Source organism: Rhea pennata, chromosome 5 (assembly GCF_028389875.1).
Source record: "Rhea pennata isolate bPtePen1 chromosome 5, bPtePen1.pri, whole genome shotgun sequence".
NCBI lineage: Eukaryota > Metazoa > Chordata > Aves > Rheiformes > Rheidae > Rhea > Rhea pennata.
This window is the reverse complement of record NC_084667.1, coordinates 64726209-64740834: the sequence shown is the minus strand read 5'-3', so window position 1 is coordinate 64740834 and position 14626 is coordinate 64726209. Positions and strand designations below refer to the sequence as shown.

Sequence of the window (14626 nt, the reverse complement as noted above, 5' to 3'; positions counted from 1 at the left end):
AGAAGCGACCGAACAGCAAGAGCCGGTCGCTTCCCCCTCCCCAAGCTTCACGCCGAGCGCGTCACGGGCAGGAAGGGATGATTAACAGCGATGGAGCAACGCGCTCCTCCGGGAAGGGAAGTGCAGCCACCCCGTGCCCTGCCCGCACCAGCCGCGCCGGGAAAGCGGCACGGGCAGCGCTTGCGGCCCCTACCTGCAGCCCCGGCGGTGTCTCTGCTAGGGCGCTCAGCAGCGACGGGGGCCAGCGGGCTCCACAGAGAGAGCGACGGGGGGGGGGCAAAGCAGGGGAGCCCGGGCCGCTCAGGCCGGCCGCCTCCTCCCAGCGGCGCCAACGGTCGCGGGAGGCGGTTGCGCCGCCGCTTCACTTCCGGGCGCCGCTCCCCGCCCGCCGCTGCGCCATCGCGGCGGCAGCCAGCCCCGCCGAGCGCAAGGGTGGTGCTAGGAGGAGAGCGGAAGGCACGGCCTCCTCAGAGCACAGCAAGCGGCGTCCTGCCGCCGCCGTCACCCCCCCGCTGCCGGAGGGGCTCAGGCCACTCCCGCTCCCTTCCTCCCGCGGCCTAAAATGGGAAAGAGCCTCACACAAAATGGCGCCGGGAGGCTGGCCGCGGCGCATGCTCCCTGCGACACCCCGGCCGCGACCGCTGCAGGACATTGCCCCGCCTCCCGCCTGCCCCCTCCCCCCGCCCCGCTCCTAGCTTCCCGGCCCCTCCCCCGCTGCGTTTCTAAGAGACGACGCGCACCAATCGCATCGCGCCGTTGTTCTTCCTGACCCCGGCCGTAGCCAATCGCCGCGCCCAGAGCTACAGCCGGATCCAGCTCGCACCAATCAACACGGGGGAAGGCTGACTTCACTTCAACTGTGGCCAATCGAAGGGCGCTCTGGAGGAGCGCCAATCAAAAGTCCCGGTAGCGCTACCTGCGTCGACGGCTGGCCAATGCCCTCGTTCGGCCGCCCTGTGACCAATTGGGGTGCTGTCCGCGGCGCCCAATCCGGGTGGGGCAGAGCCCCCGGGGCGTCACGAGGGGCCAATGGGAGTTCGAGCAGGACAGATTCTGCTCAACAGCTTGTTATTTGGCTCATCGCTGGTGATTCGGTGCGAGCCCGGGCTGGAGGGGGTGGAGCGGAGCCCAGCCGAGCCGAGCCGCCGCCGCCGCTGTCGGGGCTGTCGTCGTCGCGGAGGGGGCCGCGGCGCTGGGCGCGCAGCGGGGCCGGGCGCTGCCCCACTTCGCTCCGAGTTTAAAGGTAGGAGGGAGCCGAGGGGCGGCTCAGCAGCCGCAACTCCGCCGCCGTCCCGGGGGAGAGCGGGGGGGGGCGTCCCCTCCGGCCCCCCCCCCCCCCCGCCCACCGCGGCCCCATCGCGCCCTTCCAGCCCGGGGAGGGGGGGGAGCGGGGACAGCCCGCCCGCCGCCCCCCTTGCGGCGGGGACTCCCTTACCCTCCTCCCTCCGCCCCCGCCGCTGCCCCGACACTCGGCGGGGACGGGGACGGGCCCGCCCGCGCCCCCCCCCCCCCTCCGCGCCCTCCGCCGCGCGGCGCCGGCCCGCCCGCCCCCAACCCCCGGGCGGGGGGCCGCGGCGGGCTGCCCGGGCCGGCGGCGGCGGCGGTGCGGGCGGGCGCGAGAAGTCGGCCGGGGGCGGGGGAGGAGGGGCCGCGGCGCCTCCCTCAGAAAGTTGCGAGGGCCGGTGGAGGGCGGGCGGGAGGCGGCGGCGGGCCCCGCCGCCCCTCGGCGGGGAGTCGCCCTTGTCGGGCCGCGGGTTTCGCTCCCGAGTTGCGCGTGAGTGAGTGCGTGTGCGCGGCCTCGCCGCCCTGACACGGCGCGCGGGCAGCGGGAGCAATGGCGACGTGAGACGCCGAGGAGCCGCCGGGCGGGAAGCGGGAAGCGGCGGGCGGCGGCCGCGCTCCCCTTCCCGGTCCCGCGGGTGCGCCTTCACCCGCGCCCTCCTCTTGTTTTCCAGTGTTTCCCCCCCGCGCTTGTGCCGAAGAGAAGGACTTTGAGCTGGAATCCCTCAAATAACCTTTAAAGATGAAGGTAGGCTAACTCCCGGTCTCTTTTTTTTTCCCCCTTCGCCAGCCGCCGGAGCAATTGCGTTTTTAATCGCGCGTCTTCACTGAGCAGCGGCAGGATAACGCCGGCCGGGGCTGGAGCGCAGGCTGAAAATCCCGTTTCCGCGCCCCGACTGATGTGCGGGCGAGCTACGCGCTTACCGTCCTGCAGCAGCAGTCTGCACGTTTACAAGGTCTCCGAGTTGTTGTCCTTTGGGCTAGTGTATTTAAATGCTTCCTGTATCAACAGCTGCTATTGCAAGTTTGCAAAACCGCAGCTTTTGTCCCGCCTTAGCTGTTGCCGTTCTTTCCGTGCAGAGGCTTAACAACGCAGGATAATTCACGAAAGAGGGAAAAGTTTTTTTTGCCTTCAGAAAAGAAGACACAACTGTGCTTTTTTTATTATTATTATTTAATATTCTGTGCTGATTTCCAGTATTGATGGGCTTTTTCAGCATGGTAGCTTTATCCTTGTTTATCAATTCTTACAAGTACAGATAAAGTGAAATATTATTAAAGTCCAGATAAAGGAAACTATAATTAGAAATGCTATCTTTTTTTTTTTTCACTCTCCTAGAATATTTAAGCAATTAAGCCTGTATAAAGACATTTCTGGAGAAAAACAAAAAAGGAGTTAGCTGCCTTGTGAAAGGTTGTAACAGATTTCTCTAGAGGTCTCCTAGTCAGCAGAAAAAAATCTCTCTATATAAAATGCTATAGATTTAACTGTAGGTATTAGGATTATAGCAATCTTAAATGTTTTCAATGATCTCTGTGATTGGATTGCAGATAACTGATAAAACTGCATCTATATTTTATGCTGCTTTTTAAAGAGTTGAAATATTTTCCTTTTGTACATTGTATAAGGATGACTTGAATTAACAGTCATTCCTATACATTCTTACCTTAAGGATTGTTCTCAAATATCAGTTCAATATCCCCAAAGATATATCCAGGAGAATAATCAGGCTGACAAAATTGGGGGTCAACATCACAGGTGAAACAAAACTTCTTGCAACTTATTTATGGTGTTAGTACGAAAGCAGCTGTTTAGCTAGCCTATTCTTTTTAAATTTCTTAGAAAAAAATAATTTTATAAATAAAGATTTCTGTGTGGTATAAAATAATGCTTTTTAGTGTTTATTTCCTATCTAAAGTGTATAGAAGTTACTACTCTTCTTTTTTTAATATTTGACAATTAATTGTTCTGTGCCCCATTTTGCAATAATTCTGTAGAAGAAAAAAGTTTCATAGGTTATTTGGAAATGTTTGTTCAGAATATCTTAGGTAAAAATATCTAATATCTGAGAAGATCATGGTCCCTCTCCTGGTTCGTTGACTCTGCTGGAGAAGAATGATGGATCATTGTCAGAATTCAGTTAACCCAGTCTAAATATATATCACTCTCCAATATTTGTTTGATTGTTTCTTTTTTTGAGAGCAGTATGATTGCAGTTTTGAGTTCTACAGACATTTTTTGTAGCTTAAGGATTAATAGCAATAAAAGTTTTTGTGTAAAATATGACATTGTAGGTACTGAAGACAATAATTTCTTCAAACATGTTCTATAAAAGTAAATAAGCGGGACTAAACTTTGTTCATGTCTGTTGTTTCTTAATAGGCAGCAGATGAACCTGCCTACCTGACAGTGGGAACTGATGTCAGTGCCAAGTACCGTGGTGCCTTTTGTGAGGCAAAGATTAAGACAGTGAAAAGACTTGTGAAAGTCAAGGTAGTGTGTACTGTCATTGTTGCTGGCTTCATTAAAGCATTGGATTATAAAGATCATTAGAGAATATTGTAATTTTAAAGATTAGAAAGCAGTCATCACTTTTACTCTGAATTTTAAAGAATATTGGCATATTTTAGTTCATGTTTAGTTCATGTTTTAGTACATTTTTATTTATCCTTACAAGGGTGCTGCAATAAAAGTGGGTTTAAAAGTTACCTATCTTGCTATTTATTTCCTGATCACAGTTTCCTTCTATTTGTGAGTGCGTCAGTCTCGCAGCAGTCAGTTTTGATGTCACAAACAAAGGATTATGGCTTTACATGAGTAATAAGGAGCAAGAGCAAATGCTTCAGAAGCAAAAATTCCATTTCATTCTAGCTAGCATTCTCAGTTCTATATCTTGGAAGTTGATGCAAAAAATGATTCAACATAAGAACAAAAAGAATGGCTGTAATTAGTTTCTTAATCCAATTTTTAGAATTGTCCAGGAAGATATTTTTTAGATTTGAGCATCTTGTTTACAGGTAGTCTAGCTTCTAAAGTTCGTTCCTTTGTTGTAACTGATTTCCTGTGCAGGCATAGTACTGGCACTCAGTATTAATTCTTACACTTACAGGTTTGATTCCAACCTCCCCGCCCCCCCATGCCCGCCAAAGAAAGCATTACTTTAATATTGTATTATTATTGTTAATATAGGAAACCAAAGTATAAAACCTGGTTAAATAGAAGCTAAGATGTAAAGTAAATACACAAATTGTTCTTGTACTTCATTCACAAAATCTTTCCACTTCCTACTTTCTAGTCTACTGTCCAGGATATGTAAATAAGGCATTAGTGACCCAAAAAACCTCGGCAAATAAAGAGATGAAAGCTTCTAAGTTTTCATGTGCTTTAATGCTTAGATCAAGTAGGAAAGCTATCAGCCTCTTCAGTTATCTATGTAGGTTTTATCATTTTATCAGAATGCTTCTCATGATCTAAAGAAAAAAAAAGCAAAAGTAATGCAAATCTTTCAGTCTTTTCCCATGTTCTTAATGAGTACTTTTAGAAATTTGTGATGTTCTTTGAAGTCTGTGTTAACAACATGCTTCATGGGAAGTAGTGTGCTGCTCTTCCTAGTCCAACATTGTTGATTTTGTATCTACAGTGGTCTGACATGGTATTTAGACTGTTCGTAGATGTGATTTGCTTCTTCTCTTAAAATCATGTCATTTATTACTCCGTGATAAGATTTGGAAGTATATTAGGCTACAGTGATTTGGTAGAAATTTCTGTCTCTGTATCTCGATTGTATTACAACAATTGAAGTGTTAACAGCCTAAGCCCGATCTTGTAATTAAGAGTATGTGGGCACACCCTGGCGTGCGTGCCAAGTCTAGTGAATTCAGTAGTCTTTTTTTCCTGAGTACTAGTTACCTGTATTCACCTCAATGCTGATATAAAATTTAAATAATGATTGCATGAACTGTATTATTATTATTATTATGAAGTCATACTAATATAAATAATAATTTACTGTGTGTGTCTGTTTTATCATGCCATTAATACTGTTTTTAAAAATATAGTTACAGTGTATTCTGCATTTGGAGAGATTTTGGGGGAGTTTGAAAACTGGACCTCATTCTAGATGGAAAGAATGATTCAGGAACTTCTGGAACTGATTTTTATTTCACTGTACTTTTAAGTGATTCACATTTTTACCATAGGAAGAACTTTTTGTTCAAGGTAGTAGATAGGGTGGTTTTGTAGCCAGTTCAGTGATTTCGATGCACATTTAATATATAGAACTTTATATTTTGCAGTTCTGTACTGAACAAAGAACTTCAAACAATGTGTTGTTAATAAAGTATTGAAATTAGTATAGATAGAGATAAAAAGCCTTTTTAGGCTTCTAGTCTGGCAACCTGATTCCAGACACGTCCTAGATTGATGAAATTCTGAGGTTCAATTTTGACACAAAAATGTGTGTTCTTTTCTTTGTGTTGGCTGATGCCTGATTGATGAAGGTTTCATTTTCCACATCGTTGACATGAAGGTTGTTTCATATACTTTTCGTATGCTGTTAAAAATAAGATATGTATAATTGTGTTAATGAATATCTTTCCAGGTCGTCCTGAAGGGGGATAACTCAGCTCAGTTGGTGCAAGATGACCAAGTGAAAGGACCTCTAAGAGTATGTATATTGCATGTCTTTTTTTCCCTTAGTCCAATAAATTGTAGTATTCTGATTTTTGAGCACTGTTTATATGGGTACATCTTGTACAGAATTTAAATCAACAGGTGACCTGTTGCTTTAGATAAGATTACTCAGAATCAGTCTGAACTTCTGTGATTTCTATAGGCTCTTTCCACTTTTCCATGTGGTATAATTTATATGTAAATAGCATACACACAGTGCTTTCTCTAACTTCTCATAAGTAATGGAAAACTTGATTTTATGAGAAGTAAAACTCAAGCCTGTTAGACAATGCTAAACATGATTGCTATAATTGCATTTTAATACCAGTTAATATACTTCCTATCAAATACAAATTTGCATATTTATAATATGCAGTGTTCGTGTGCAGGTACCAGGTTGAAACAGGTAGCTGCATTATAAAACACTGACTGCAAATTCAGCTGTTTAGTGGAGAACATCTTGTTTTGTCTGTCTTTTCCTTTGTAATTACTGCAAGATCACCAGTGTATGTTGTAGCCTGTTACTGAAACTTTGGTCTATCTGATAGTACAACACTGAATAAAAACATTTGAATTCAGAGCAAATTTTGTAGTGTTGAAAAATACCAGGAATAGTATAAGCTGCATACACTCAACAATAAAGTAATAGTTACTTTGACAGAATATTTGAATATTTATTTCAAATTAGCTTTCTATTTTTCTTGTTATAAGTCCTGCAGAAATTAAATATTCTGAGATCCTGACTACTTTACTGTCTACTCAGAGTTCAGCTAACATATGTTTAAAGACCTTTGTTCTAACAAGCTATATAACTGATGTCTGAATTTCACAAAGCAATTTAGCTAAAATGAATCCTAAAAATATCTAGCCTGCTAGAGGAATTAGTGCATATATCTGTGTTTCCTCCATTATATGAATTTGGGATTAAATATAATCTCAAGATACTCCCCTTTGCAGGTTGGTGCAATGGTTGAAACCAAAATGCCTGATGGATCCTTTCAAGAAGCTGTTATCAGCAAGTTGACAGATGCTAGTTGGTATACTGTAGGTGAGTAGCCACGTGCTTTCACTCATCATCTCTTGAACAATATATTTCTGATTATAGGTAATAGTGTAAGATAATTATATCTTATATTTTAAGATCAGAGACTGATTTTGGAGGATATTTTTTTTTTGAAATGTTCCAGGTCTTGTTTATTTTTGCATTCAAATTTCAGGATAATTACTTCATGTTCAGGGAGGCTGTTGGAAATTTAATTGCAGGACTGAGCAATCAAGTTTTATTTGGTGCGGTATATATATACTGATGCTGGTTTCAGTCACTGGAATTCAAAAACTTATTTCCTGACTTTAAAAGATACAAACTTTAAAATTGCACTTCTAGCTGAAAACTCCTGACATATAATGAATGACTGAGATGCAAGCATTCTTTCGCTTTATATGATCTGTTATACACAAGAATAACATCTATAGTGTCAATAGCTTCTTTGCATTGTGAAACATTTCTCTGTTTAGTGTAAAGAGTTGAGGGTCATGTTTTGTATGAAGCAATAAGAGAAAGGACTTTTTAATTATTTTTTTTTAAATGGCACAATCTACCATTTTTTTTAAAAAAGAGAGGACATTCTTTTATAACTTAAAAGTAACTATTGGTTTTAAAATCATTTTCAAGTGAAGATTAGCTAAAGTGAAATAGAAAACTGTTTTACTTCTTGTTCGGAGAACTCATGCTCTTTTCAGTTACTGAAATAGAAATCATAGAATCCAGGTTCACTGAAATTTCCATTTTGAACAAGAATTCACTGCAAGATAAATTTTGAATATTTTGAATAATAAAAACTGCCTATTTTGATCTCTGCATCTTTCTGACACAGCTTTAGAGATGGCAGTGAAAATGAGCAACCCTCAAGTAATACTAGATGGCCCAGTAAGGAAACAGTATTTGAATCGAGTAGCTTTGCAAGCACCCATCTTTTTGCAGAGCTCCTTTACAGCAGCGGATGATTATATTCACAAAGAGTGGTGCAGAGGGAACATGCTCCTCTTAAATGACCTATACATGCTACTCTTCTGCATTGCTTTTGACATTGATACTTGTAAATTTTAATTGTTATTTGTTGCTTTTTATTGGCTGCCTTGTATGCTGAATGTATTCCACATTACATCATACTCTTCAGGATTCTGTTGAGTTCTGCATCGCGTGAAGTGTCAATTACTTTAATCTTTTTCAGTAGTCCAACTTGTTTTGTCCTTTTCCATTGTAATAGGTTAGCTTATGATTTCTTTGGTGAGATCAAGATAGGGCTCTTACTGCAACTAATATAGAAGGATTTATTGCTATGTGGTTATTATCATTGCATGTTTTAAACGTGAGCCAGTTGACTTATCAATAGACAAAGTTCACTGATCTTTGCAGTTTCCTTCAGGAGCATAACATTGCTGTAATGTTCTAGAGTAGCTGTGCAGTTGTAGTGTGTGTAAGATTGGAGGGAAAGACCGGATGAATTTGGAGTGCAGAAGACAACATTAAATCAATCATTGATTATTAAATCAAGTAGATTTATGACATACTTGATGAAAAACACTGGACTTTCAACTTTGTTTTTTACTGATGTAGAGATTCACCATTTTAATATGGGAGAAATAAGAAATACTGTCTTGCATTAATTTATGGTTAGTGAATTACCATCTCCGTTTTAAAACACTTTCTAATTTTAGTTTTGAAATAGCATTGGCTAATACTTTTTGTTTGAATCTGGATCAGAAGATTTATACCAGTAAACTAACCCTACATTAAAAAAAAAAGAAAGAAAAAAAAGCTTTAAACTCTTAATTGATAAAGTGTACAAGTCTCTTTGTGCTTTTACATTTGGCAGGTAAACTTTAAATAACTTGGGTTTTTTTTTTTGGTTTTGAAGTTAGGAGGAATGGTGGTTTTGGGGGTTGGGTTTTTTTGTTTGTTTGTTTTGCCTTTGAGCACTGTACTTATGTCAAAAATCTGTACTTAATAGTCAGATAACTTGGACTGTAAATATACGATATTGGCCTTGTTAAATGCAAACACAAATCCACTAGAACAAGTTGTTAAGCACTCCAAAATAACAGATTATGCCTATCATGATTTTTACTTTCTTTATACATTTATAAAATTGCCATTTCTCAGAGAAACCAACCAATGGTTTAGTTTATTATTATTAAACTTTTTTTTTTCCCCAAAGAAATATCTTTGCCAAGTAGAATGGAGAAAGTAAACCCATGTTTTCCTGTGGTAAAAATTAAACTCAACTAGTTACTTACATGCAAGTCTGAGGAGTACTAAGATTTTGAAAAAAATTGGAACTTGTAGGGGGAAGTTTTATCTGTAATATAGCACCTACAGTTACGTATATCTCTGACTATAGAATAAAACTGTTATAAGTAATACGAGTTGCAGTTAGAGGAGTAAAGGTAATGTATTAACCAAAATAAGAAGATTATGAATTTTATATCTTAATAAAATGGTTATTTTAACTTTTAAATTGAGGAAACACACTAACTTGAGTACAAGAAGATTGAGGTATGGAAAGTGAGAAGCCATATGTTTTAGTTTGCTGCTCCCGTTGTTTTTTTGTAGGAAGTTTTGAGTAGAAATAGGTGCTGCTGTCAGGTGAGCACAATTGAATTGGTTTCTTTCTGGTAGAGAGTGGGCCATGCTACTTGGCAGTCTTATTGACTGACTCAGTCAAGGCTAAGGAGTTGACAATTATACAGCCCTCTCATTTCTAACATATATTTCCGAACATTGTCAGGCTTGAGTTGGAGAACACAAGGGAAAGCTCACATTTCAATATTTTTCTTGTGTTTTTTTTGTACAATTTATTTTCTATTTTATGTAACATCTCATTTTCAGTGATCTAAAAGCAGACCAGTAATAGGGAAACCAATTATACATTAAAATAAAAAAATCAAAACATTAACTACAAAAATCTGAAAAACCCACCAAACCAAACCCCACACATGACCCATGTCTAATAAGAAATAATGATGTTTACTTTTGCAAATCAGACTGTCTATTGCAGATAGGTACTTACAGGAGAAAGTTCTCTTGAAATAACTTCTTGTTCAGTAAAGTGAACCAGTACAAACTCTACCTTTAATTTGCTGCAGTATACTTCTTTGCTGCCAACATAATGACAGAGACACAGTGATGATCAGTTCAGTCTGTTTTAACAGTAGACCTCCCAACTACAAGTGGTATTGCTCTGCTCAAAATAAATAAGATTTTATTTATTTTTTTGGTGCCATGGAATCATTCCCTTGCCTAGTTTTACCTAATAGTGGTAGCACTCTAGACCTTTAGTCATACTGGAATTTTCAGCTGTGATTTGGAAATGCCTTTGAAATTCATCTCTCTAAACATGTAAGTAAGTGAAGAAACAAAAGCTGTTTGGAATGAAACTTTTAACAATGTCTGGAAAGCACCATTGCACAATTCAGTCCTCTCATCTACTCAGCTGAAACAGGTGGGATGAAAGGAAAAGCAGTTTAGATTCTTTAGATAATAAAAGGGTCAAATGGATTTTATATAATTAAGTTTTAAAAGTTTTTTTTTAAATGAATGTAAGTTCATTTTGTGGAGCCACATCAATGTTTTTGAAGTGCTGAATATATTGCTAGGTGGTAATTACATAGTATCAAAGTAGTCTTGTCAGATTTTGTTTTCAGCTGAGCCGTGTTTGAATTATGGCTTGCTTAGGGTATCATCCACAAGAGTCTCCATGAACTTGTAAAATGCTGCAGGTGAATACTGAAATAACCTCTGGAATGACTAAAAAAGTTCTGAACAGCACCTAACAATATGCATAGTTTCATATCTGTGATAAAATGACTGTGAAGGCAAAATTGAGATGAGAATGACAGAGTTTAAAACTAGCTTTGAATGTTTAAAAAGATATAAAAAAATCATTTCTTTGTAACAGGTATCTCAATTTTATAGAAATGAGCTAGTAGCTATGTTAAAAATATTGCCCAACTATGAAAGATTATTTCTTGTTTATAGAGTTCAGTGTAATACTTCTGTATACCCTCTGTTTTTATTGAGGGTTTTTTATTTCTAGTATTTAGACTTTTTTCAGTAAATAGCATATTGAATTTATAACTTCAGAAGCAGAACTGAGTGGGTTTTCTTTCATTAAAAATTTAATAAATTCTTCGTGTGCTGCCTCTTAATTGTTTTCCTTCTTTCATCTCTTCTGGAACCCGTGAGCATTGATGGAATTTTGGCAAGCCAGAAAACAGAGCTCCTTAGGTGTATGGCCTTTAAGGAAATACTTTGGTGTCACTTCTTCAAAGAAGTAAAAGCAGTGTAGTGTCTGTGTAAAAGTGAGAGGCAGTATTTCAGTTGAGCAAGCATCTCAGCAGGTGCTGTTAAATGGGTCTTTTTATTGCCCCATCAAAACGGAACAATGTCATCTTTCTTTTGACAAAACTCAGGTCTGTGTGTGCCTAGATCTCTCACTGAATGTATGTAATGTATATAATTTAGCAGTATCTACAACTAGAGGAAAAAAAAAAAGGGACAACCACCTCCCACCATTAAGCCTCCTGCCCTCTGAAGTGAATGGGAAATGTGGCAGGGGAACAGTTTGTGTAAGAACAAACATGTCTTTCTTCTCTCAAAACTATCTTAATAGGGCAAGATATTTCAATATAAATAATAAAGATTTTATCTCTGTCATTCTTTACAACTCTGTAAAGCTAATACACAGAGTTTTACTTTTTGGCTGTAGTATGGTGTTGTACACCAGCGTGGTCCAGCTTTGTCTATACTATTGACCAGTCTATAGTATCAACCGCTTTTGAGGCATCTGTGAGCTTCGTGCCTCTGCCTGTGCTGCTGTCCAGACTCACAGGGGAAACTGTCCCCTCTCATGTGGTCACTGTGGCAGTTTGCTGGGAATGCTGTTGTCTGAGCAAGTGTGCTGGGAGGGGTTTGATACCTGACTACTTGTCCTTGGGCAAGTGAAGTTTTGGGTGGTCCAGTAAAGCTGCTCTGCAGCTGAGGTACGGTCTAAGCCACCAGTTGCATCACTCTGAGGTATCATGTTTAGGAGGGAAGGTGACAGGAATAAAAGATAGTAAATACTTGGTTCCAGTCCTCCTCCATGTTGCATGGGTTTTGGAAATTCCAATTCACGATTTTGAGAATGATTATCAGAAAATGAAGCAACAGTAATGTCGCAGGAATTCTAGGAGCAGGATTGCGAACAGAGGTTACTTATAGTCACATTTCCCTAGTTTAAAAGTTATTTGCCTCTTTTGAGGCTGTGTAGGATACCTGTGTTAACAGGAAAAAAATGACTTAGTCCTAGTTCCACTACACTTCCAAGCTCTTAGCATGTCTTAATCCTGTTTGAGGAGTGATAAGTTATTAGTGCCACCACGGTCGGTTGATTTCATCAATGCCAGAGGTGTGTGGGGGGGTTGTTTTTATAATTTCTACAGCGCACTTGTTGCAGTATGTACAAGGCACTAGTCTTGTTTGTGTGACTGGTTTGACCAGTTCTTCTTCACAGCATCCTGTTGAGTTCAACATCCCAGAAAAATCACTTCATCTTCCGGCTCTGTGTATGTGTCATCCAGGAATCCTAAACCACAAGTGTTGCAGGGGAGCTGTCCAAACATCCCCACTTAGCTGGTGCTGTACATCTCCCTAATCCACCACAAATGCAACCTTTTTGTCTTCAAAATGTTGTTTGGATGGATCCTCAGGAAGCTCTGTATTCCTCTGAAATCTTTCCAGAGGGCATATCATAGTCTGAGTGTGTCTGTGGCACACAACGTAACTCTACAATACCTGTGCTGGTTGCTTTCTGGACAACCTAAAAAAAAAAGAAAAACAAGAGCACCACATCTTGCACTTAGGACTGATTAGGCAGCATGCAGATAAGAGGAGCAGATTTGATGGGAAAAAAGTACATAAACCGAACCTTGTTACTTGTCACCTTTTGGTGACATTTTTGTTACAATGTGACCTGCATGTAAAAAAGTAATTGTATACAAACAACACTGCCTGGAAAGTACTTTTGTGAAGAGCGTAGAGGTAGAGGTTTTTTCCTCTAATTTCTTTATATATAACAATAGTATGATTACTATAACATCTGTTTTTGTTTGTAAGGTGATGGTCTACTTGATGTGTAGTCTCCAAGTTCACATTTTGGTGTTTTCAGTGATGGTTCATATGCACTTCTATGGATGAACTGGAACTTACTTAAAATAATTTAAAAATCACTGAATTTTATAGCCTCTATAGCAGCATGATACACTGCAGCATCTTGCTTTTAAGCCCTGTCACCAGGATGAATTGATAATGAGTGCAGTCCTTCTCTACAACATCATTCAACAAGTATTGCATGGCTCTTAGACTTTCTCTATTGCTCCCACAGTTGGGGGAAAAAAACCTACAAAGACTGCACACACATACTCATAGATGTGCAAATTCATGCAGTCTTAGTGTCTCTGATAGCTCACAAATTACTACTTTGTCAGGCAACTACTGAAAATAGGTGTGCATGATGACATGGAGCAGGTTTTTTACTTGTTCGTATGTACTTTCATTGCTTGAAAAGTTTTTGAATGGGGGGGGAACAAGGTAAAAATGTTTATTTGGTGCGCAGTATAGAGTCCTTTTTTGTGCAATAGCAGCAACATGACTTGTTGAAGTTAGCGAGCAGGTGCAGCCCTGAGGATCATTCTTCCCTATTTATATGTCTCCTACAGGACTGCCTTGCTCTGGTAAGGCTGACTGCTGTGTGAATAAGTAATATTGTAACTATTACGAGGGTGTTTTCACTAGTGTCCTGCTATGTCCCTCCCCTCCTTTTTTTAACCATAGGAATATTTATCAACAGGTTGTAGCTAATAAATTAATTTGCAGTATTTTGTAGTGACTTTTTGCACATTTACTGAAAAATAGATTTTTATTAATTTACTTTTTGAAATCTCTTGTATAAGTAAATGAAAGCTGATGTTGAGACAGTGTTTTTGTGAGGAAGGATCAGGATTATTTTTGTTAGCACTTAAATAGTGTACACAGACCTCATATAGCCAAGGCATGGAAGATGCTTGTTCATCAATAGTGAGTTGAAAGTTGCATGGTTTAGTTCATTTTTGATGTACTCAACTTCTAACCAGAGAGAATTTTGTTTCTGGCTTTTCGTAAGTATTGCATTGGTTCCCACTGGAAAGTTTTGTTTCTCTATTGTAGTTTTGGCTTTCCTAAGTTTCCACAAACAAAACATTTCAGTTCTGTTTCTTTCCTGTTATTATTGACAAGGTTGGGATGCAGTGAAAGTTTGAAGATTTTCATTTTACTTCTACTATTTAAATATGATCTATATAGAACTTCCCTTCTTGGGAGCAGGACTAGAACAAGTGATCATGACACTATAGTGGAGACTGTTCTGGCTTGTGCTGCTTAGTTGTCCTTTTCCTCCTGTCAGTGTTCTTCATTAAGCAGCTTGCATCAGAAGAAAGGCCTACGGTCAGCATAAACGTTGCTCTTCTCGTAATTCCTACTTTGTTATATTGACTTTTAACTGGTAGATTTAAGTCCCTGGCTAGTATGTATCCTTCTCTTTCCAGAAGTATTTTCTGAAGTAGTCAGCTGGTTTACTGTATCTCTGCAACAAGTAT

At 40.6% G+C, this 14626-nt stretch overlaps 1 protein-coding gene across 6 annotated transcripts in view; it reads left to right on the top strand.

Annotated features, from left to right (window-relative positions):
- The first annotated feature begins 1048 nt into the window (after positions 1 to 1048).
- The window catches only part of ARID4A (AT-rich interaction domain 4A), a 51270-nt gene continuing 37692 nt past the window's right edge, over positions 1049 to 14626 (top strand). For 2 of the 6 annotated variants that reach the window (XM_062577458.1, XM_062577453.1), the window contains exons 1-5: positions 1049 to 1243; positions 2072 to 2237; positions 3665 to 3775; positions 5883 to 5948; positions 6911 to 7001. In XM_062577458.1, the coding sequence (XP_062433442.1) occupies positions 2181 to 2237; positions 3665 to 3775; positions 5883 to 5948; positions 6911 to 7001 (325 nt within the window). In that variant the 5' untranslated portion in view covers positions 1049 to 1243; positions 2072 to 2180. Of the gene's footprint in view, positions 1244 to 1577; positions 1604 to 1690; positions 2030 to 2071; positions 2238 to 3664; positions 3776 to 5882; positions 5949 to 6910; positions 7002 to 14626 lie in introns of those variants that run through there. The other 4 variants (XM_062577454.1, XM_062577457.1, XM_062577459.1 and 1 more) reach the window with 4 other exon arrangements.